This window comes from Callithrix jacchus, chromosome 12 (assembly GCF_049354715.1).
Source record: "Callithrix jacchus isolate 240 chromosome 12, calJac240_pri, whole genome shotgun sequence".
Lineage (NCBI taxonomy): Eukaryota > Metazoa > Chordata > Mammalia > Primates > Cebidae > Callithrix > Callithrix jacchus.
The window spans coordinates 76,349,050-76,374,508 of NC_133513.1; the positions used below are offsets into that span (position 1 = coordinate 76,349,050).

At 34.7% G+C, this 25,459-nt stretch overlaps 1 protein-coding gene across 9 annotated transcripts in view; it reads left to right on the top strand.

Annotated features, from left to right (window-relative positions):
- Positions 1–25,459, top strand: part of PCDH15 (protocadherin related 15) — a 1,854,109-nt gene that overhangs the window by 1,692,948 nt on the left and 135,702 nt on the right. For all 9 annotated transcript variants that reach the window (XM_054243050.2, XM_054243053.2, XM_054243049.2 and 6 more), the window contains 2 exons: positions 3,074–3,214; positions 5,527–5,639. In XM_054243050.2, coding sequence (XP_054099025.2) covers positions 3,074–3,214; positions 5,527–5,639 — 254 coding nt within the window. The remainder of the gene's footprint in view (positions 1–3,073; positions 3,215–5,526; positions 5,640–25,459) is intronic.

Consider the following 25,459-nt stretch of genomic DNA (forward strand, 5'->3'; position numbering starts at 1 on the left):
CTATAATATCATGATCCTACTTTGAATATTTTATTTATAAAATATATATCTCCTTCTGAAGAAGACTATGTCACTTATTTGAAATATAGGAGTTATAGGAGTTACATTGCCCTGAAGAAAATAAGCCTCTATGTTCCTTCATTGCTGAAGACAGAAGGAGATTTGATTTCAGCAAATAATTAGGTACGAGGAAGAGCCTTTCTACTTGGTAAAGTCGTTAAATGCTTTTGTGGGTTATGATATTTTTTTCTAAAAATCTTTAAAAATTTTATCTGAATGCTGTGGCTTATTGGTAGTAGTGTGTAAATACAGGAAAAAACTAATGACCTCAAGATTTCTTTGGCCCTACATAGAAAAAAAATATATTTGGTTAATGAGAATATGGAACCACAGAAGTGAAACCTGGTCATTTACACACCACACCACAGCCTCGTTTCACTAAGAACTTGAGGAAAACAATTTGGTGTACTGCTTTTAGTGTTTGTTTCAAAGTGATTTTATTACAATTTCAAAATGATATAGAAAAAGAAATCTATTGCCATAGTCACACAATTTCAAATAAGGACTTCTTTGTAAAAAGACAGCTTTTATCATTATTCATGTTACAAAAAAAATCCTTGATATATATACAACTATGTATAGTGATATACAGTGTAATATACATACTACAGTATTTTTAATGGAATGGAAATACTATAGTATACAGTGTAATATACATACTATAGTATGTATATTACATACTATAGTATTTTTAATGGAATGGAAATACTTGTAATTTTAATAGAATGAAAGCAGAAAGTCAATTAAGAGTCCACTACAGAAAATACAGACAACATGAGAAGACATTAGGGCATATATTCATTGAAGTATTGGCAGGATGTCATGATGGTTACCTCTAGGCTTTCAGATAGAATACCTATGTAAAAGGTAGAGCCATTACCTATAGTGAAAGAGCTATACATTTGGGAGATGAAATCATTATTCTGGTTTTGAATGACATATCTAGTGGACAATTGTATGTACTAGTTTGGACTTAAAAGATTCAGAGTTCAGCCAGATATTAAAATTTAGTATTTATGAACAAACAGAAGTTATTTAAAGCCATTGGGTTGGGAGAGGTTCCAGGGTTCGAGAGTAGAAATAGAAAATATAGAAGTTCTTGTAGCAGAGCCTTGGAAAACTCCAACATTTAGAAGCCAGAAAGTGTGGAAACAAGCAAAGAATCTGAGACAGAGTAGCCAGATGGGAAGAAGAAAGAGCAGAGGAGTGGAAAAAGTTAAATAATGACTGTGTTCAAGAAGAAGGTCATCAGTGGTGATATGTAGTATATAAAAGGACTGGACTTACAGAACAAAGGGAATTATACCAGGCCTGAAGACTCACATGTTTATCTCATAGCCCAACTGTAATTCAGGAACCAACATGAGAAACAAATTATTTTCAAGGACAGTCATAAAGAAAATGACAGTATAAAAAAACAATGTTCTCAGAGCTGTTCTTACACCAAAGTATCAAGTCCAGCCAAATCAACACCTGTGGGGGTAATGTTCTTTCTTATTCTGCATCAGAATAATTCCAAATACAAGTGTTTCTTTCTCTAAAGAAGTTAATGTTGTAATGTACTGTTTAGGTTTGAAGTCAAACCCTACCACATACTAGTTCTGTGCTTGAAATATTTTTTTGACTTCTAGGACTTAGGAGATTTACAAGGCCTACGCACTGCACATGTTATCGTGCTCACCTCAATGTCACCCTCTATACTTCCAAATGAAACCAATCTAAAACCTAATATAAGTGAGGACAGTCAGCACAATTTTGACTGTTCCTTTATAATCACTTTGATTCTTCTAAAAACTTGCTGAATTTTAAATTTTTTCATTAGAAGTGAAATATTTCATTTGGTGTTCCAACTCATCTTGCCCTATCTCTGAAATATTTCAGCATTCTTTAACTAACTATAAGCCACAAGTTCATTATCGATAAAATGGCTAATAGAGTACATATACATTATTTTTAATATGGTTCTGGCACATAGTAAGCATTTAGCAAATGTTAGCTATCATTAATTTACCATTATTACTATCATCTTCATTGTTTTTGGTTTTTTGGTTGTTGTTTTTTTTTGAGATGGAGTTTCGCTGTTGTTACCCAGACTAGAGTGCAATGGCATGATCTCGGCTTACCGCAACCTCCACCTTGTGGGTTCAAGCAATTCTCCTGCCTCAGCCTCCCGGGTAGCTGGGACTACAGGCATGCAGCACCATGCCCAGCTAATTTTTTTTGTATTTTTAGCAGAGACGGGGTTTCATCTTGTTGACCAGGATGGTCTCGATCTCTTGACCTCATGATCCACCCGCCTCGGCCTCCCAAAGTGCTAGGATTACAGGCATGAGCCACCGCGCCCGGCATTGTTAATAGCATCTTAAAGGATTGAGCACTAATTTAATAATGTACATAAATACCTAGCATGGTAATCAACACAGTGTAGACAATAAATAACTTTTTTTTTTTTTTAGCTTTCATGCCCGTTCCTGCACTTCACCACAGTCCTCTCAAATTAGCCAAGCATGGTCGCACACACACCTGTAGTCCCAGCTATTTTGGAGGCTAATGTGGGATAGGAACACCTGAACCCAGAAGTTTTGAGGTTACAGCAAACTGTGGTCACGCCACTGTACTCCAATCTAGGCAACAAAGCAAGACCTTTTCTCTGAATTAAAAAAAAAAAAAAATGAGATTTTTAATGTGAATTTTTAAAAAAGGTGTTTTGAGAGACAGATGTAATTCACATAATTAAAGGAACCTGGTAGAGAAGATGCCAAGGCAACCATGAATTTTTCTCTTATACAAATTACTTAAAAATAACCTGGAGTAGAGAGACTTCATTGATTCAGATTGAGTTATCATGAAGAAATAATGATCTGGGTATATTTCAACCCGGGAAGAATGAAATTATGGAAATATGATTTTTCACTTCTAAAAGACCATGAAATTTAAAGATCCATTTAATATTATCATTACACTTTGTTTTAACTTGGTGACAGCAAATTAATAATGATTCATTTTCTCTTAGGGATTACCTGCAAGTCGTGTGAGGTATAGAGTAGATGATGTTCAGTTTCCTTATCCTGCCAGTATTTTTGATGTGGAAGAAGATTCTGGAAGAGTAATAACACGAGTCAATCTTAATGAAGAACCTACAACAATTTTTAAGGTCAGTGTGTCTTTTCAGTATGTAGTCTATTTGATGTTTAATTTTGATAGAGAATTTGGCTTAACATATGACAGCACATTTTTTTTTATTTTTTCTCCTTTTTAATTTTTTTAAATTACAAAACTTTTTTTTCTCTTAGAAATATACAAAATAGTAAAAAGAAAACCACTTGTTATCTCGCATCTTGGAGACACCTAAAATTTGCAATTTTGATCTCTATCCTTATGATGACATTTCATATAATCACAAATACGTAAATATGTTTTAAAATAATATAGTCTCTCCTGCCTCAGCCTCTTGAGTAGCTGGGATTACAGGCAGGCGCCACCATGCCCAGCTAATTTTTTATTTTTTTTTTTAGTAGAGACGGGGTTTCACCATGTTGACCAGGATGGTCTCGATCTCTTGAACTCGTGATCCTCCCACCTCAGCCTCCCAAAGTGCTGGGATTACAGGCTTGAGGTTGTGGTGAGCTGAGATCATGCCATTGCACTCCAGACTGGGTAATAAGAGCAAACTCTGTCTCAAAAAATAAATAAATAAATAAATAACATAGTCTCATTATTTATACTACTTTTAAAATTCAATAATATATTGTCTATGCCAATAAGTAACATTAATGCTATTATTTTAGTGGTTTCATGATATTTTACTATAGGAGTATAACATTATGTTTTTCTTTTTAATATAATACTGAGTTGCTTTATAATAAGACTGTTTCCATTTTTTGTTACAATAATAAATGCTATCTTGCAACTACTTATATGAATATCATTTTCCCTTACTGATATTTTTCTTAAGATAAGTACTCCTGATATATTATAAATACCCCTTCCTATGTATTCTTCATCTTTCCTATGAGTATTCATTATCCTAATAGCCACTCTACACTGGATGTTGTTATATTAATCTTTGCATATATCTAGGAAAATATTATAGCTATTTGATTTTTTGTCCAATGTTACTTTTTCTTCAAATACTAATAAATTAGGACATATTCTCTCTTTGTACATATTTAAAAATATTGTTGACAATGCTTGTTTCTACATGTCAGGAAAATATTAAAAATACATTTTACATTACTGTAAGTAGACTATTTCATTAAGTGTTGGAACATTTCCATCTTTGATAGTTACTCAGAATAATTTTTGTCACTGTAAATAAAGCCTTTGACTCTACAGTAGGGAAATAGCTTTATCAGTTAACCACATAAGTATCAGCGAGAACTATGTTTCTCATGGTTTTACCACTGTTTAGAATAGCTGATCTGTTTGTAAATTAGCATTAACCCAAAGGTCAGTTGTTCCTCTCAGGATGATCCTTGGTTACAGTCTTCTGTGGGTTGAATTAGTTTATATTGTTAACCTACAGCTTCCAAAATAATTTATATTCCAGAGTAGCATACAGTTTTGAAAGTATTTAACATGTCTTAAAGTAAACAGAATTACTTTGATGTAATATAGGTTATTAAAGAAAATCATCAATTATAAATCCTGTTGCAGTAATAAATAATATCAGACATCACAACGCTGAAGCTTTTTCTTAGTTTTCATCATTTGAACCATTTCTGCTATACAAGTTTTCATCATTTGAATGATTTCTGCTATATCAAAATGGACTTAGTCTTATAATTTGTTTTTAAGAGATATTATACCAAAGAATGTTAAACTATAAAGATTTCTAATTTTATCCTCTAGAGTGAAGTGTTTCTGCCCTGTAATCTCAGAAACAATTAATTCATTAGAAAAATTAATTTTTTTGAGCAAGCTAATTAGCTCTATGCTTTTTATGTGATTGAATTTAACACTTTTTTTTTTTTTTTTTTTTTTTTTTTTAATTTTTATTTTTTTATTTTTTTTAATTTTTTATTGGATTATAGGTTTTGGGGTACATGAGCAGAGCATGCAAGACAGTTGCGTAGGTACACACATGGCAGTGTGCTATAAGTATATTGGTGCTATAAAATCGTGTATTTACTGTGGAATTGCAGCAATGAGTTTTCAATGGGAGAGATATAGTATAATATACTTGTTTTAATGGTCTTTTTTTAAAATCATAGTTAGTTACTTTATTGAGTATTATCATCTGTCTAGTAAAAATAATAACATTTACTTGGCTGGAGTATTGTAAAGATTAAGTGAGGACGTAGTATATTCTAGCATGTATCTGCCACCTGGTAGGCAGTGAGGAAATGATCATTGCTCCCCATCCTATGACCAGGAAATCCATTACTTAAAAACATACATATAAAATTATGCTATTATGTCATTCTCATTTATAATAGTTAACTGGAATTTTTACTGCTCTTTAAGTTGGTGGTGGTTGCTTTTGATGATGGGGAGCCTGTGATGTCCAGCAGTGCCACAGTGAAGATTCTTGTCTTACATCCTGGTGAGATCCCACGCTTCACACAGGAGGAATACAGGTATTGATTTCTGCCCAATTTTGAAATACATAAAATATGTAGGGCATTTTTGAGAGGAGTCTCTCAAAATTGATATAATATGAATTTATGAGTAGAATTCCCATTTTAGTTTAAACATTTCTAAATTAACATATATTTTAAAATTGTAAATAGTTAATATGACAGTTTAATATAAAATGTTTTAGTAATGGTTTGATGAGTAATGGATAGTTTAAAAATAATGAAAACTTAGAAAAACACTATTGTATTTTGGGGTTTTAATTCTGATTAAAAATGTTTTAGTAATGGTTTGATGAGTAATGGATAGTTTCAAAATAATTCATGCAAACTTAGAAAAATACAATTTTGTATTTTGGGGTTTCAAATCTGATTAATAATCTGAATGGTGAGAAGTAGACTTTTAGTTTCTCATTATTGCCAGGTAGAACATGTCATTCAATTGCCAAATTTGGCATGTAATCTGCAATGACATTTTTCATCTAATCAGTGTGTATGTGTTTATGTGTTTGTTTGTGTGCGTACATATATAGTGTGTATGTATGTGTATATATATAATGTGTATATATAAATTTATACATGAATATACTCTTATATATATACTATATATACACACATATAACACATATACATTTTTATATATACCATATGCATATACACCAATATTATATTACACATTATAGCTTATGGTTGATGTATATATCGTGTTAGTCACCTGAGGCAGCCATAACAAAATACCATAAACTGGGTAGCTTAAACAACAGAAAAGTTATTTTCATATTGTTCTGGTAGCCGACAATCCAAGTTTAAGACCCAGGGTGGCTGCAGGATCAGGTTCAGGCTCTCTTCCAGTCTCACGGCCTTTTTGCCATGTCCTTACCTGATATAGAGAGAAAGCGAGCTCTCTGGTGTCTCTGGAAACAAATAACTGCATGAAAAATGTAATACACTGTGAAAACACAGTGGTGGAAATAAGATCACAGTATTGAGGAAGCAGGCTGAAGAGACACTTAACTATGTTGGAATATGATTAACATGGTTTTAATCTGTACCTTGAAGGAAATGTAAAGTTTAGTCAATCCAAAAAGATGTAGACAGATGTTGCACACTGAGTAATCAGCATATGCAGAAATATAAAAGGGTGTGGGAGTCTACATTAATTTCCAGAATATTTTAGTAGTTTTGTCTATCCAAAGAAAAATTGAAAGGTGGAATATGATAATAATTGAGGATAATGAATAATGAATATTTCAGATAATGGAGAACTTAATCATGTTCTAGGGTGATTTTAGTGTTTTATAATTTCTTAAAATACTTTTAAGCTAGAAAGGAGCTAAGGTACTGAGGGATAAGGTAGGTGAGGGACACATCTACACTTAACACACTGAACCAAGCAGTTTTACCCTTTCATACAAGGCTGCTTTTAGACAAATCTACACAAAATTAAATTATGTAATATAATTACCAGAAAATCCTCCATAGCATGTATGTAAATCATTGAGATGTAAACCATATGTAGAACAAATAAGAATTCTTGTTTAATCTATTTTAAAAGGTTATTTTAAAAGGTTATTCTTGCCCACATGTATATTATCATCTGTTCATTTCCTTTTTTCTCACATAGTGACATGTGCTTCTAATCCTTTGGAATTGATTCTAGTTCTTTGCTATGGGATACAGTAATCCCTCCTTATCCACAGTATCATTTATCACAGTTTGTTGCCTGAGGTCACCTGTAGTCAGAAAATATTAAGTGGAAAATTCCCAGAAATAATTCATATTTTAAATTGTATGCCATTCCCAGTAGATTGATGACATCTTAGGCTGTCGGGCACCAGCCTGCCCTGAAGCTGAATCATTCCTTTGTCCATTGTATCCAGGCTGCACATCAGTTACTTAGTATCGTCTGGGTTATCAGATTGAAAAAAAAAAAAAAAGTAAATATAGGCTTTGGTGTCATGTGAAGCTTCAGGCATCTACTGGGGAGTCTTGGAGTATGTCCCCCATATATAAAGGAGGACTCCTGTATACAATTTTCTGCTTTTGAAGAACTTCTCTGGATGTGTTTATTTTGATGTTCTCAAGAACCGGATGAATATAAACTCACTTTCTCACTAACTTATCTAGATCAGGTTTTCTCAAAAAATATACCTACTCTTCTAAGTGGATACAAAAAACACTCACAGTTTCAACTTAAAATTCCCATCAGTGTTCTTCAAAGCCCCTTGCCCCAAGTCTCATTATCTTTGGAAACTCCAAGAGAAGAGGAAAGTGATCTAATGCTTAAACTTCCTCTTTAAATAAACTTAAGTGGTGTCTTGTTTCTCTAGGTTTTCATTTAGAGCTCATTTCCTTGTTAATAGAAATGTGCCTCCAGGCCTCTCTTTTAGCTAAAATATTGTGGCATCGAGGCCAAGGTCATAGATTGAAACAGGGCATTGCTCATTTAATTTTCTTTATTAAGTATCTTTGCTTAATGCACGTTTTAAAAATGCAAATGTGTTGTTCAACGTATAATTTACCATTTTGTACCATCTCTGCACAACTGTTAACTACAAATAGACTCTCTTAATAAAGTTGTTGTTAATTTAGAGAACAAAAATTATCTAATTATATGGCACTAAAATTAACAGCAGTCACTTGGATACATGTGGGAGAATTTCAATCTTCCAGAACTTTTCTGATAATTACAAAATTACCCTTGATTATCCCAGTTCATTCAGTATTCTGAGTTATAAAGATAATTTGGTAATCCTTTTGCATCCTACCATGTGTTCATAATATGCACAACTGTACACACATAACTCCCAGAGATGCTAGGAATCAGTATCTTGATCACGGTGCATTTAGTAGTTCTTGAGTACTTAAATGGATTAATTTTTAAGAAATAACCATATAATTTGAAAAATAAATGTCATACCAAATATGAACAAGGGCACTACTTTTTGGATAAATGCAAGTAATTGAATTTAAATGTTTAAATAGGTCTAAATTCGAACCAAAATTTTAACTGAACTATAAAGAAACTTAAGATTAATGATCATCTTTTTCAATTAACTCTTCATTCCTTTGAAGATCATTGAGTAAATACATAGTAGTGTCTGGATGAGTCCTAAATTTTTTTTCTCATGGGCAAACAGCTGGATTACATTTCCCCTCCATACTTACTAGGGGTAAATTCTGAACTCTGCCATTTGGCTGAATTCTGGCCAATAAAATATAGAACTAAGTGGTCTACATCATTTTCTGAGCAGGCTTAGTCCTATTAGCTAATAATTATATTGTTTCAACTAATATACGTTTTTCAACATTTTATTAGGACCAACAATTAATTGTATATTAATCGTATTTAAAAATCATTCTCATTTGTATTACAGTATTTCCTTGCTTGACATTTTAAAAACCATATTCATGGTAGAATATTTTTATTTTTGTATGGTATTTTCTTTTAATATGTTCAGTTGCTAGCTTTGGCTATATGCCTATCCCATTTCAGGTTGCTTTGGAGGCCAACACACTTTCCTTTCTTAACGAAAAGAAAAGTGAAGCACAGAATGGCTTCTGCAAACCTCATCTACCTCATTCCCTCTCTAATTTTTTCAAATTCATTTTACTGCCTCAACTGGATGTACATAATTTCCAGTAATGCTAAATAACATTATTAATATTTGATTACTAGGATGGTCCTTTGGGTTGGGATTACTCCTAGTGGAAAAACTTCTACTTCTGTAATCGAATCTGGGGGAAACATAAAAATGATAGCTCAAGATTTCTGTTCTTTGTAGAGTGTAGCAGAAGGTAATGTGTTACAGATGGAAAGCAGAACTCTAAGTAGCTCTGTAAGCTTAGCTACACATGGTTTTTACATCTCAGGAATATGTTCACTCCAACATTTGTGTTTGAATTCCATAGGAAAAATAGCATTTAATAAATGGTTATGTATAAAAGAGAGATTTTAAAGATAAAATATTTATTTTTCTTAGAATATTTAACTGAATCATTGACCCATATCTCCCTTTCCCTTCACTGACGGTTGACTTTTTTCTATTAGATAGTCATTAAATCATTAAATCTCAGGGTAATCAGATGGAGTTAGGGTAGTTTAGGCCACTGTAATAGGAAACCACCAAATTTCAATGGTTTAAAGTTCAGGGACAGGGGCCAACTAAGTGGGGGCATCTTCAACGTTCTGTTTCAAAATAAGTCGTCATTACCATTTTAGCTAGGGGAAAGGGGAAAAGAGGCACATCTAGAGATTTCCTTAACCAAGTAAGATGAGAATCGCAAATTTTAGTTCAGCTCACATTTCATGTGGGAATCCAGCTACAGGTCTACATTTAGCTCTGAGGAGGGGAGAGGAATGCTGTTCCTTGCTGGGCAACTGCGCCGTAGTTCAACCTCAATTGTTGAAAAGCGGGAAATGATGTTGGTGAAGACCTAGGTCATAAAGCATGTGACTGTAAACAGTTTACAAATTTATAGATTTAATCACCATAGTGATTTTAAAATGACTGGTTAGTTAGAATGTACAGTTGGGTACATATGCTAATGATATAGTAGACCAGAAGCATTTTTACTTTTAAATATGTATTACTGAAGTAAATTGTTCTTAAAATAACAAGAGAATGTTTTTTTTTTAATTCAAAGCACACTTCAGATTAACATTTCCGGTTGTTTTAAAAAAACCTTTATCTCTAGTGATTTGAGTTTAACAAGCATTAACATTACATATTACAGATCAAACCTTTCTGGACTTCACAATAAAGATAGGATATTTGATATAATTAATTACCTTCTCCAGTTTGCTGAGAAGTTTTAGCGTCTTGGTCACAAAAGTAAAAGAAAAAGAAAATAATACTGAAAGCAAAATGGCAAAGTATAAATGTGAGTCATGAGCTGAAAACTAGTATCGTGAAGACCATCAAAAATGTTTGAGAGTCTGCATTTACTATTTGGCATAACATTTTTCAATATACCAGTTCTAACTAGACAGAGAAACAAAATCCATTGTTTTTTTTTTAGAATTGAAAGCATTTTTATGTTGTTCTATTGATAATTGCTTAGTTGCTGGAATATAACAATAAACCTATCATTATCTTTTTCTAAAATTGTAAAAGAACAAAATAATAGGCATAAATAATAAACACCATAGTAAGTACTTTAATATTAACTAAAGGAAAAACCTACTGGTTTGCCAGCAAATTTTTGATGACAGATAATTAGTAAGTTTTCTGACTTATGTAAAAGTAGGACCATAATAAAAAGCCAAACCCTCCTTCTACATAGTTAATTATAGTATGCCTCTGTTTTATTTGCATATTTAAAAACTTCCTTTCTGCTAATGTTCCTTTGAAAAAGACGTAAGGAAGTTTAGAAATTATTCAAGAATTTTACAAAGACAACCCTAGGTTGTCATTATTTCAAAACACATTTCTCAAGGAAAATGACATTTTTCTGGTTTATGATTTATAATAATAAGATATATGTATTAGAAAAAGATTTGATTTTGTCTTTTTTCAAATCCTGTGAACTGATGTTATTTTCTGATGGCTGGCTTCAAATAATCATTAGTGGTAGGAGTAATCATATAATGGGAAGAAATTTGCCCCAACAAGATATATGTTGACTTTTATAATGGCCAGAATTATAGTAGATAAGAATTACTACACACTTGATTCTCTTTGTTTTGTATGACTGTATTACTACTTGAAACAGACTCATTTTGTTAATTTCATGATCTTTTCACATCAATCTTTTATGGAGTCACTTAGTTGAAATGGAGGATCAAGACATTGTCTGCTTCATTTATCATTAGGTGAACATCTATCCAGAAAACAATGAGTTTTTCTTAAAAACCTTTCAAATATATATCTCTTCATACTGTATACTATTTTTTTTGATGACAGAAGTGACCTGTCTGGAGCAGTTGCTACAAAGATGCTGGCTACAACCCGAGGGGCGCAGATAAGGCTGAGTACTCTTTGGAGTCAAAGGGAACTGGGAATAGGCAGGGGCCCCACCCCCTTCTGAGTTGGTGGAGTGGGAGCCCAGATCTCCCTGGTGTAGGTGTAGCCACCCAGCTGAGACTGTGGACCTGGGCTCCCTTCCCAGTACAGGCTCAGAAGTGTATTTTCTCAATGTCTGGCCTCTCCCTGCTTCCACAGCCTCCAATTTTGGAGCAGAGCTGTTACCAAGCCCCATTCACTGTCACCACCTGGCTGGATGTGCGTGCACACATTCAGGGTGGTACTGACACACCAGCCCCCTCTGGACTTTAGACACCTCAGCCTCCTCTGGACTTTAGACACTAATGAGCAAGGGAGAGAAGCCAAGGTGGGGCTGAGGGTGGCCTGGAGCAGATCTGCAGGCACCTCTTGGGCACAAACAGCCTGGGCGCCATTAATGGCAGCAGGAGGCAAACAGGCTCCTGGGTGGAAAAAGATGAATCTGGTGAAACCCCACCTTCTAGCCAGTGACGGCATGAAGCCTGGTGACCGGGCTGCCAGTTTCCTGAACTGAAGTGAGAATTTAGGGTCCTTTTTGCAGGCCACCTATGGCTGCCCATGGACCAACCAGCATGTACTTTCTCCCTTCTGAAACCCATAAAAATACTGGACTCAACCAGACTCAGGCAAACAGTGGGACAACCTGCTTGAGGATAGGAGCTACCCACTCCAGGTCTCCTGTCCACTGAGGGCTGCAGACATCAGGACAACCTGCCTGCATATAGGAGCTATCCAGTTCGGGTCTCCCAAGAGATGTACTGTTGCTCAGTAAAACACTCTTTGCCTTGCTCACCCTTCAGATGTCAACATACCTAATTCTTCCTATATGAGGGACAAGAACTTGGGAACTTCAGTTCTGAATGGCAGGACAAAAACTTGGGAACTTTGGTCCTGAATGAAAGGACTGAAAAAGTAGTAACAGAAACGTGCTGAAACATACCTCCCTGACTTGCCACATTGTGGGTGATGAGGAGAGAAGAGCAGCAAAGTGGCCCTTCAGGGATCCCAGTCCTAGAGGTTCTCTGAGCCAGGGCTATGATGCCCACTTTGGGGCTCTGTGGTTTCTGTCATCTCCAAGCTACTGCATGCCACCATGTTCCCCTCATCCAGATGTGGGTGCCCTCAGTGGAAGCTGCTTGCAGAGCACCAGATCAAGCCATAGACTTTCATGTAGCTGGCATCTGTGCTGGTACCTGGAGCTGCCCTTCCCACCACAGCAGCCAGCCTGTCTGGCTGTGTACAGTGGTGGACCCCTCACTCACTCACTCACCCACCCACCCTTTGCTGCTCCACACCGGCTTGCCCTTGGCAGGCATGGGATCTATGCTGGTAGAACGAGCCAAGTGAATCCTGCCAGGCTGAGTAGGCGAAACAAGCCCAGTGCCTGAGCAGAATTCATACAAATGTGCCGCCAGCCACAGAGGCTACCTACTGGAAAAGCAACATCCCAAGGATCTCATGACATTTTCTGCAACTATAAACAAATGTTCATATATTTTAAGAAGCAGACAAACAACCAAAAATCTCAAAATGTAACAAATCTTCCACAAACATTTTTCCTCTTTTATTTGGTTCCTTCAATTTCTCTTTTTGACACAAATGTAACAATGATACTAGTGTCTTAGAATTTGCATGCCCCATGTGATTATGCTTACTTCTTGCTCTACTACAAAGAGTTAAACAGAGTTCTTAAAAAGCTAATGACATTTATTGATTATTTGTTGTTGAAACATCCTCCACCTCTCTTTCTCAAAATTACCTCCAGCATTACCTTGGACAATTCATTACCTTGGGCAATGAATTAAGTCCAAGGAATTATCCCCTTTTACACATAAATATTCCAGTTATGAACTTTGATTATTAACCGTTCAAGTGATTAGGTAGTTTCTTTATACACAATTGAATATCTTTATTTAAATCATTTTCTACAATTTGTTTTTCATTAGAAATTCAGAAAAATGTATTAATCTTACTCATAAAAAGTCTATTCTCAAATTCACATTATGCAACTAATAGAGATCATTTAATTGGCCTAATAAATCAGTCATTCAATACTCGACTCCTTAAGCAGCCCTTAGGAAATATGTTCTTCATATAAACATTGCAGTAGATTTCAGACCACAGTAACTGGGACTTTGACCAATTGTGCTTCCTGTAGTTGGAGATCTGAGAGGCATATTCTTATTGTCATTGCATGTTCATATCTGCTAAAAGGTTTTCAGTCAGTTATCTATATAGATGTTTTGGAAATTAGTTACACTGTCAGAGTCAGTAAATTCACTTTATGTATCTTTCATTTAATCCCTACAGAAATAGCAAAATCCTAATAGTAGTTCAAACACATATTACTTGAGATTACATTGGCTCCTGTAGGTGAAGTGAGTTAGCGTTGTGAAAATGAGAATGATATTAGACCTTCATCTCAGGATGATGGACTGACTTATACACACTGAAATTCACTTGTCATCAGTTTTAACGGTAAATATCATGAAAAGGTCAACACATTTGGAATAGATCATAGAGTCTCTATGTGAATATTGATTTTAAGTGGGAAATGTAGTATGTTACACAATTTATCAAAAACATTGCCAAATAGAATTAATCGCAAACTTTTCAAAGATATATGCTACCTATATAGATAGGCCTCAGTTATTTAAAATAGAAATGTATCAACTTTAATATTAAGCATTGCATGATTTAATGTCACATATGAATTTTTAAGCTTTGTATATTTTCAAGTGTAATTTCCATAAAAACCTAAATTCAAAATTTACATTTTTTTTAAAGAAGGGCAAATATTCCTAAGGTTTGTTAACCTCTTAAGTTGATATATTGATAACCTTAGAAAAAATATTATGTCCTTTTCAATCTCTATTAATATATCAAATTCAAAATAAGAATATAACACATGAACATTCTGAAATTTTGAAAAATTTAAACTCCTCTTTAAAAAAAGCTTAGTTTCTCTATAAAAATAAAAATTTGGTAGTTAGTTGATTCATATGAGTTAATTTGTAACAAATGACAGGTTGAAAATTGTTTACAATTTATATTTAAAATGAGTTTCTCAAGAAGCTTTATATTAAAGAATAGTATTAGAGTATACTTTATAAAGGATTAACATTTTACCTATGAATATACAAAAACAGAGAAAGTATAATTTGTAATTGAGACATTCACTTTTGTGAACTATGAGAATGCAAACAATATTGTCGCAAGGGCCAAAGAAATAGGAGGTGAGCAGTTCTAGTTAATAGTTCATTACTCAAGAGAATTCAAATAATTACCTTATATTGAGGAATATAGCCGCCATCATTTTCTTTTTTCTTTTTAGAGACAGGATCTCACTGTCTTCCCGGCTGAAGTGCAGTGGCTCGGTCACAGCTTACTGCAAGCAATCTTCCATTTCAACCTGCAGCCTCCTAAGTAGCTGCAACCTTATGCCCAGCTAATTTTTATTACTATTATTGTTTTGTACAGACAGAGTCTTGCTATATTGCCCATGCTATCATTCTTATAAAACCTTCCAAGTTTGGACTTACAGATTTTGAGAAAAGATTTTAGTAAGATGAACAGTACTTTGGAAAGAATGATTTGTCTTGATTGCAAATAATGTTCATGAAAGCGACCTGAAGAGTACTAAAATAATATGAAACAAATGCACATGCAGAGAGCATAACTTGATTGCTAAAGTTGTTTTCTATTTTTATTTAGATTTGTTGTATAATATAAGAGCTGACTTTACCTGAAAATAACATTTTCTATCTTTTTATGGCACTATTGAAACCTTGCCTCAAACGTAATAGGTTTTGCCCCTTTAACTATTGATGGAATGATACTGACAATGTTTCATTACAGTTTTCATAGGCTCCCTGTGTACCCACATGGAATTTAATTTCTCTTTCACATTTCCAAGGTTATACACATTTTGGCATTTGCTCATGTGTCAGAGTGAAGCAAGTCTTCCATCAAGAGAGGACTCAGGTCCAAATAGTTCACTTTATATCCACAGTTTAGAATTTAGCACATACTCTTCTATACAAGGAGTGATTTTCCAGGTCCCATAATTTCATTGTATTGTATCTATGGTAAATTTTGATCCAAGTAAAACATATTGTTGGATACATTATTTTATTAGTAAATAATGCAAACATATTAGAGACAAAGTAGCATACTAGTTGTAGTCCTAAGGTAATGAGTCTGGAGAAATAGGTAAAGCTAGACTGTGAAGGGACTGACTGTGACATATTAAAAAGTTTGTTTTTTTAATTTCATTATCACATTTCATTATCACACAGAAAAGACACTGAATGGTGTTAAATAGGCAAATGACATGTGCATAGCCTCTGTACAGAAGTCACTTTGTGCTTCTACAATCTGCAAGGAAAGTAAAATCTTACACTATTTAAATCTTGATTCAAAGTCATGACATTTTTATCACCAATTTATAATGGGTAAGACATTCATCTCCCAGCTTCTCCTGTGCTATTATAATAGCTATGCCATTTATTTAATCTTCTAGTAATGCTTTTTACTTCTGGTAAACTTTTTACACATGGTTTTATGCCATTAAGTAATATACTTAAACCAAAATCACATGCACAAAAATAGAATGAAAAAGAAAAGATATATCAGGCAATTGTAATCAAGGGAAAGTAGAAATTAACATATTAATGTAAAATAATGTATAATTTAAAACTGAGTTCTGATTATGTGTACACTTGGTCTCACATAAAAAATTGTAAATTTTCAGGCCGGGCGCAGTGGCTCAAGCCTGTAATCCCAGCACTTTGGGAGGCCGAGGGAGGTGGATCACGAGGTCAAGAGATCGAGACCATCCTGGTCAACATGGTGAAACCCCGTCTCTACTAAAAATACAAAAAATTAGCTGGGCATGGTGGCGCGTGCCTGTAATCCCAGCTACTCGGGAGGCTGAGGCAGGAGAATTGCCTGAACCCAGGAGGCGGAGGTAGCGGTGAGCCGAGATCGCGCCATTGCACTCCAGCCTGGGCAACAAGAGCAAAACTCCATCTCAAAGAAAAAAAAAAAAAAAACTGTAAATTTCCAAGTGAGAGGAATAAATGTGTTACTTTATTATTTATTTATTTATTTATTTATTTATTTATTTATTTATTTATTTTTGAGATGGAGTTTCGCTCTTGTTACTCAGGCTGGAGTGCAATGGCGCGATCTCGGCTCACCGCTACCTCCGCCTCCTGGGTTCAGGCAATTCTCCTGCCTCAGCCTCCCGAGTAGCTGGGATTACAGGCATGCGCCACCATGCCCAGCTAATTTTTTGTATTTTTAGTAGAGACGGGATTTCACCATGTTGACCAGGATGGTCTCGATCTCTTAACCTCGTGATCCACCCGCCTCGGCCTCCCAAAGTGCTGGGATTACAGGCTTGAGCCACCACGCCCGGCCAATTTGTTACTTTATTATATCCATATAGTTTCCCGCATAGATAAATAAGACCACGTAATTTATTGTCCAAAGTAGGACACTTTTGAGAGTAAGAAGAGCCTTCTGTAATAATTAAGGTACAGCAATAGTAAAGTCAAAATTTACAAGTCAAATCATCATAAATCAGGGATCTTCTTTACTTCAATAAATTCAAAAAATTTCTCCAACACATTCTTATGGATTTAAGCTTTAAGAGCCAATGACTATGAGAGATTAGAACACACTATTTTAATGAGAACAATATAGTAATTTAAGCAAAGGGAAAAAAAGCAAACACCCTAGATTGGGGTATTTGCTTTCATATATTTGGCTAAACTGTTTATACTTCAGTTTTTACATCCTCAAGATGAGGATTCTTTAAGGAACTAAATAGAAGCAAAACTGTTCATGACAGGAAGCAAGCATTCTTTGGAACATACGTGAAAAGCAGTGTCTAGTCTTTTGGCCCTGCATTAATTTTCTTATCTAAAATCCATCCTAAGAAATCTGGGAGAACTGGCCTCTCTCTCCAGATTCATGTCTTTTTAAAACGGGTTTTCTTATTTCAATATGTGAAATTAGATCACTCTGATGCAATTACTCCAAAGTTACAAATAATAGGAGTTCCAGTGGCTGGTTTTTTTCCCTTCCCTTCCCATTTTCATTAAATTTCCTTATAGTAGATATCAAAACAGTTTCTTAATTGGTACTGATTTGCAAATATATTAAATTCAAACATGTCAAAATAAATTAGACTTGTCTCTCAGTAGAAAGAAAGCAGTAGAGCCAGATTGAATACTAGTGACATTTTATAGCATCTATTTACAAACACTTTTATATCCTAAACTGCCTGGCTTTTAAAATAATTAGAAGCTTTATTTGACACATACAACATTTACTTTTATTGTTACTTCTTGACCTGAACAATAAAAGTAGATTTTAAATTGTAGAGTAATTGTTTCTTCTATATTTCTACTGTAAAAACTGGGTCTAACATTTAGGCATTGCAAATTATGTTATTTTAGAATAGTCCTTATTCAGAAAATTAGTTAAAATGCACTTAATTGAAAAATTTATTGTAATCAATATTTTCAAAAAACACTTAGAAATATTAAAAGGATACGTATGAATTAATCTATATCTTCATAAGGTTATATTGTAAGTATTGTGCATGTAAATTCTGAAATAGTTAACTTTTCTGGTTTGCACTTAATCTGCAAAGATTTATTTTTAAACAATAGATTCAGAGTTATTTTGATCAGTTTTCCTCTAACTATAATGCAGTTGTTTGTGATACATTCAATACAATGTAATATTAATCAGCAATAAACTGAAATGAGATATCAAACTACAGAAAAGACATAGAGGAATCTTAATCGCATATTGATAAGGAAAAAAGCCAGTCCAAAAAACTGCATACTGTGTAATTTCAACTATGTGACATTCTAGAAAAGGTAAATATATAGAGGCAGTAAAAAGATCATTGGTTGCCAGGGATTCAAGTGAAAAGTGGGATGAGTAGATGAAAAACAGAAACATTTTAGGTCAGTGTGAAGGAAGTTCACTAACTACCAATCCTAACAGACAACTCTCACTATGTGGAAGATAGCAGATAGTGTCCCTATGTGAACCAGCAGGAATAGGAACCTCAATGCTTCCCTCCATTGTATTCTGGGCTGCAGTGTTGCCAGTGCCTGAACCTGGCAAGAGAAAACACACTCACACGCAAGTTACATGAAGTGGATTTATTAATAGTTACTCTAACAGATATGAGGTGATATCTAATTGCAGGTTTAACTTTTATTTTCCTGATCATTAGTGATATTGAACAGTTTTTCATATATTTACTGGTCATTTGTATGTCTTATTTTGAGAACTATTCTGGTCCTTTTTCCATTTTTAAATCAGGCTATTGGTAAAAGAGATATCTGCACTCCCATGTTTATTGCAGCATTATTCATAATAGTGAAGATATGGAATCAAATAAAATGTGTCTGTCAATGAATGAATGGATAAAGAAAATGTGATATATATATATATATCCAAGTAGTATTCCATTTTGTGTGTATATATATATACACATATACATGTGTATATATATATATACGTGTGTGTAATATATATATACATATATGTGTGTGTGTGTGTATATATTTAAACACACACAAAATACAGTACTACTCTGCCTTAAAAATGAAGGTAATTCTCTTATTTGGGACAATGTGAATTAACGTAGACATTAAATAGTATTCTGTTTTGCCTTAAATGTATTCATTTGTCTCAAATATGGAGGACACTGTGTTAACTAAAATACATCAAACACAGAGAAAAAACTGCATGGTTCTAATAATGATCTAATAAAGCTAACATATATGGAATCTAAAAAAGTTGAACTCATGAAAGTAGAGCATAAAAATGTGGTTACCTGGGCTGGGAGGGAAGGGAAGAATTGGGGAGATGTTGGTCAAAGGATACACAATTTCTGTTAGACCAGAAGAATAAGTTGAAGAGATCCATTTTACAACATGATAACCAAAGTTAACAACAATGTACAGTATTACACATTGCTAAGGGAGTAGATTTTAAATGTTTTCACCATTAATAAACATGTGAGGTAATAAAATGATAGCTTAATTTAGCCATTCTACAATGTATACATATTTCAAAACATCATGATGTATACCATAAATATATAAAATTTTTATTTGTCAATTAAAATAAGAATACAAAAAATTCTGAGACCATTGAGCTTTTCTGGGAGGAAGTATAATACTGAAATGCATAGGCATTATGCCAGTATTTTATCTAAATTTATTTCTCAATAACATTATTAAAAACAATTTATTAATTTTAAAAATGCACAGCTGTTTAAATGTAAAATGTAGAAGATAAGGATAATGCAATTAGTAATATTAATGATTGAAAATATTTAAAATTACTTTCATAGCTCTGTTTTTAAAATTGAAATATTATTTAGGATTCTATTTAAGTATTAGTTGAGGTGATTTGGGAATTTTAATCAAAACCTGTAGATTTTGTTTAAAATGGCCAATAAAGTTAGAAGTGTTGCCTTTGTGGAGTAAATAGGAAGTAATGCTGCCAGCAAGGACTTAAAACCCAGTTCAGGTCAAGTCTTGTGCAAGGGCTTTTGAGGAAGCCCTTCCCGAAGCCCATTATGAAAACATGAAACGACTAGCCTCTGCCATATTCCAGGTTCGTATCTGCTAAATGACCGTTTCCTTTAGTATTCTCTTAGCAATCTTTGGAAAATGGCAATCTAGTTGGTATCTGACTCTTAAGCTACATCAGTAAGCTGTATAGTTCCATTACTAAAGCTGTTTCAAGTGTTTCTTTTATTTTGAGTACAGTTTGTTAGTTGTATTGGTAGTAAGTTTAGCTTTGAAAGGTAGTGTTCGTCACTTTCAGACATTCACAATTATTTGTTATAAATCAGGTGTGAAAGAGTTAAATTGGAAGAGGCTAGTGATGTACTTTTTTCATAAATGGATGAACTGAAGATTTTTGAAATTAACAGTCAAATAAAATATTTTTTTAAAAACCCTTCTGAGAACTGTTTCATTTGGCCATTATTAATTACTACTGAAATTAAGCAATGTGTTTTGGTTATGCTCAACAGAAAGAAGAGTACATGACAAGTCACATTCTTTTTTTTTTAATTGCATTTTAGGTTTTGGGGTACACGTGCAGAACATGCAAGATAGTTGCATAGGTACACACATGGCAGTGTGTTTTGCTGCCTTCCTCCCCTTCACCCACATTTGGCATTTCTCCCCAGGCGATCCCTCCCCAGCTCCCCACCACCACTGTCCCTCTCCTATTCCCCCCAATAGACCCCAGTGTGTAGTACTCCCTTTCCTGTGTCCATGTGTTCCCATTGTTCATCACCCACCTATGAGTGAGAACATGCAGTATTTCATTTTCTGTTCTTGTGTCAGTTTGCTGAGAATGATGTTCTCCAGATTCATCCATGTCCCTACAAAGGACACAAACTCATCATTTTGATTGCTGCATATTCCATGGTGTATATGTGCCACATTTTCCCACTCCAGTCTATCATCGATGGGCATTTGGGTTGGTTCCAGGTCTTTGCTATTGTAAACCGTGCTGCAATGAACATTCGTGTGCATGTGTCCTTATAGTAGAACGATTTATAGTCCTTTGGATATATACCCAGTAATGGGATTGCTGGGTCAAAAGGAATTTCTATTTCTAGGGTCTTGAGGAATCGCCACACTGTCTTCCATAATGGTTGAATTAATTTACACTCCCACCAACAGTGTAAAAGTGTTCCTTTTTCTCCACATCCTCTCCAGCATCTGTTGTCTCCAGATTTTTTAATGATCGCCATTCTAACTGGCATGAGATGGTATCTCATGTGGTTTTGATTTGCATCTCTCTAATGAGCAGTGATGATGAGCATTTTTTCATATGTTTGTTGGCCTCATGTATGTCTTCTTTTGTAAAGTGTCTGCTCATATCCTTTGCCCATTTTTGAATGGGCTTGTTTGTTTTTTTTTTCCTGTAAATCTGTTTGAGTACTTTGTAGATTCTGGATATCAGCCCTTTGTCAGATGGATAAACTGCAAAAATTTTTTCCCATTCTGTTGGTTGCCGATTCACTCTAGTGACTGTTTCTTTTGCCATGCAGAAGCTGTGGAGTTTGATTAGGTCCCATTCATCTATTTTGGCTTTTGTTGCCAATGCTTTTGGTGTTTTGTTCATGAAGTCCTTGCCTAGTCCTATGTCCTGAATGGTTTTGCCTAGATTTTCTTCTAAGGTTTTTATGGTGCCAGGTCTTATGTTTAAGTCTTTAATCCATCTGAAGTTAATTTTAGTGTAAGGTGTCAGGAAGGGGTTCAGTTTCTGCTTTCTGCACATGGCTAGCCAATTTTCCCAACACCATTTATTAAACAGAGAATCATTCCCCGTTGCTTGTTTTTGTCAGTTTTATCAAAGACTGTATGGTTGTAGATATGTTGTGTTGCCTCCGATGCCTCTGTTCTGTTCCATTGGTCTATATCTCTGTTTTGGTGCCAGTACCATGCTGTTTTGATTACTCTAGCCTTGTAGTATAGTTTGAAGTCCGGTAGTGTGATGCCTCCCATTGTGTTCTTTTTCCTTAGAATTGACTTGGCTATGCGGGCTCTCTTTGGGTTCCACATGAAGTTCATGGTGGTTTTTTCAAGTTCTGTGAAGAAAGTCAATGGTAGCTTGATGGGTATAGCATTGATTCTGTAAATTACTTTGGGCAGTATAGCCATTTTCACGATATGGATTCTTCTCAACCATGAACGTGGAATGTTTCTCCATCTGTTTGTGTCCTCTCTGATTTCGTTGAGCAGTGGTTTGTAGTTCTCCTTGAAGAGGTCCCTTACGTTCCTTGTAAGTTGTATTCCTAGGTATTTTATTCTTTTTGCCGCAATTGTGAATGGCAGTTCGTTCTTGATTTGGCTCTCTTTAAGTCTATTATTGGTGTATAGGAATGCTTGTGATTTTTGCACATTGATTTTATATCCTGAGACTTTGCTGAAGTTGCTTATCAGTTTCAGGAGTTTTTGGGTTGAGGCAAGGGGGTCTTCTAGGTATACTATCATGTCGTCTGCAAATAGAGACAATTTGGCTTCCTCCTTTTCTATTTGAATACCCTTTATTTCTTTTTCTTGCCTGATTGCCCTGGCTAGAACTTCCCGTACTATATTGAATAGGAGTGGCGAGAGAGGGCATCCTTGTCTAGTGCCAGATTTCAAAGGGAATGCTTCCAGTATGATATTGGCTGTTGGTTTGTCGTAAATAGCTTTTATTACTTTGAGATACGTTCTATCAATACCAAGTTTATTGAGGGTTTTTAGCATAAAGGTCTGTTGAATTGACAAATTACATTCTATCAGGATCAGAATGGCAGAACTAGAAAAGACATTAGAAATAGTTTCTCTGCTTTAAAAATCATAAACTGCATGGTGGCTCATGCCTGTAATCTCAGCACTTTGGGAGGCCAAGGTGGGTGGATCACCAGAGATCAGGAGTTCAAGACCAGCCTGGCCAACATGGTGATACCGCATCTCTAATAAAAGTACAAAAACTATCCAGCCATGGTGGCAGGCGCTTATAATCCCAGCTACTTGGGTGGCTGAGGCAGGAGAATCGCTTGAACCTGGGAATTGGAGGTTGCAGTGAGCTAAGATCATACCATGGCACTCCAGCCTGGGCAACAAGAGCAAGAGTCCATCTCAAAAAAATAATCATAAACTGTCAACCTATAGATTAAATGTAGTCACTTGATGCTTTAAAAACTAAGTTGTAAATTCCCGTTGGTTGTTCATAAATATATACAAAATATTACATTTCCCTTGTGGATTGACAAACCACACTAGACTTGAATTATTCTATGGTGGTTACATACTGTCTCATTCCTAACTTCCATTCCTCTCCCTATTAATTTATATTCAGCCCATTTTATTCAATTTGGTTTTGTCCCTGCCTTCTTTGTTCGTCTGACTTAATGAATTCTGATTTACACCAACTCTTTCATTTTGCATTCAAGACATATATGTGACTCCAAAGAGAGTATACAGTTTGCCCCCATCATGTAACTGGTGCTTTCCACAGCCTAAACAATAACAAAATAATATTATTTTTTATTAATATTGTAAATTGCAGTGTGGCCAATAAATAGAAAATAATTGAGGTGTTGGAATCTAATGCCCATTGTCATAGAGGTTCATTTAATTCTTTTCAGGAGAAGATTGCATTTTTATAGTATGTTTTAATTCTGATAGAAACAAGTGTACCTGAACAGTTAAGACAAAGTTTAATGAGGAGAAATTTTGTCTAGAAGTAAATCCATCCTAAACATTTACTAACACATAGAATTGTAAATGCTTTTAGTGGTATGCATAGGATTTAAAGGTCTTCTTAAATTATGCCAGTCATTTTTTAGCGTTATTGCTATCCTAAATGCACAGTTAAGGTTAGCAAAAATGCATGCAGCATGCATTTTTAATATTTGAAAGCAGACAGCATCATATATCTTTTTTTCTTTTTTTTTATTTTTTGAGATGTAGTCTTGCTCTGTCACCCAGGCTGTAGTACACTGGTGCAGTATCGGCTCATTGAAACCTCCACCTCCTAAGTTCAAGGATTTCTCATGTCTCAGCCTCCCAAGTAGCTGGGACTAGAGGAGCACACCACCATGCCTGGCTAATAGTAGAGATTGGGTTTTACCATATTGGTCAGGTTGTTCTCCAACTCCTGACCTCAGGTGATCCACCCACTTCAGCCTCACAAAGTGCTTGAATTACAGATGTGAGCCACCGTGCCCAGCCGGACATAGCATTTTTTCTCATGTTAAAGCTAAAGGTGCAGATGTTTAGTATGTATGCATATTTCCATACTATGTAAGGATTAGTAAACAGATGAATTATGGAAAGTATAAAATTTTGCTTCCGTCTTGTATAGTAACAAGATAGACAATTTAATTAATGTCTACTTCCACAAATAGGAATTCAGTTTTTGAAAGTTATCCCCAAATATGACTTGCATGCTTTCTTGTATAAAACTTTTGATAAGTAGTATGTATCTTAATCTGTCATAAATTAATAATCCATTGTTCACATATTCAAGCCGTCTATATTAGTTTTGTATTGCAGCATAATAATACCACAAAAGTAATGGGTTAAAACAACACATATATCATTTTGAATTTCCTGTAAGTCAGGAATCTAGGCATGGGTTAGCTTTTCCTGTTTTTTGGTCTTCCATAAGCTTTTAATCAAGGTATCAACCTGGGCTAGAGTCTCACCTGAGGCTCAAATACAGAAAGATCCACTTCCAAGTTCATGTGGTTGTTGGCAGAATTCATTGCCTTTGGGATGTTGAACTAAGGGTTTCAGTTCCTTGTTGGGTGTTAGCCATCACCTTGAATTTCTTGCCATGAGGACTGCTGCACATGATAGCTTACTTCATCAAATCCAGCGAGGGATATAGCCAATAGAGTTGGCTAGCAAGAATCTAGTCAAGTCATAATCTTATACAGTCTATTCATTGAATTTACATGAGACATATACATCACATGAACACTAAGCAGAGGATAAAATGCCCTCATTGACCAGAGATGGTTAGTGGGTCTATGCAAGTACCATGGGGATTGGCTAAAGCACTTGTGTATGGAAAAGGAAAAAGGCAAAATCATTGAAAACAGTATTTGGATGTTATCAAAGAAGGCAAAAAAAGACATGCAGTACAGTAAAACAAACGTAAATTAAATGCTTTATATATTTCATTTTAAAATGATACAAATTGGTTCTTACTCTTCAGCAAGAAGCAGTTATTGCTCACATAATGAATATATGGACCACC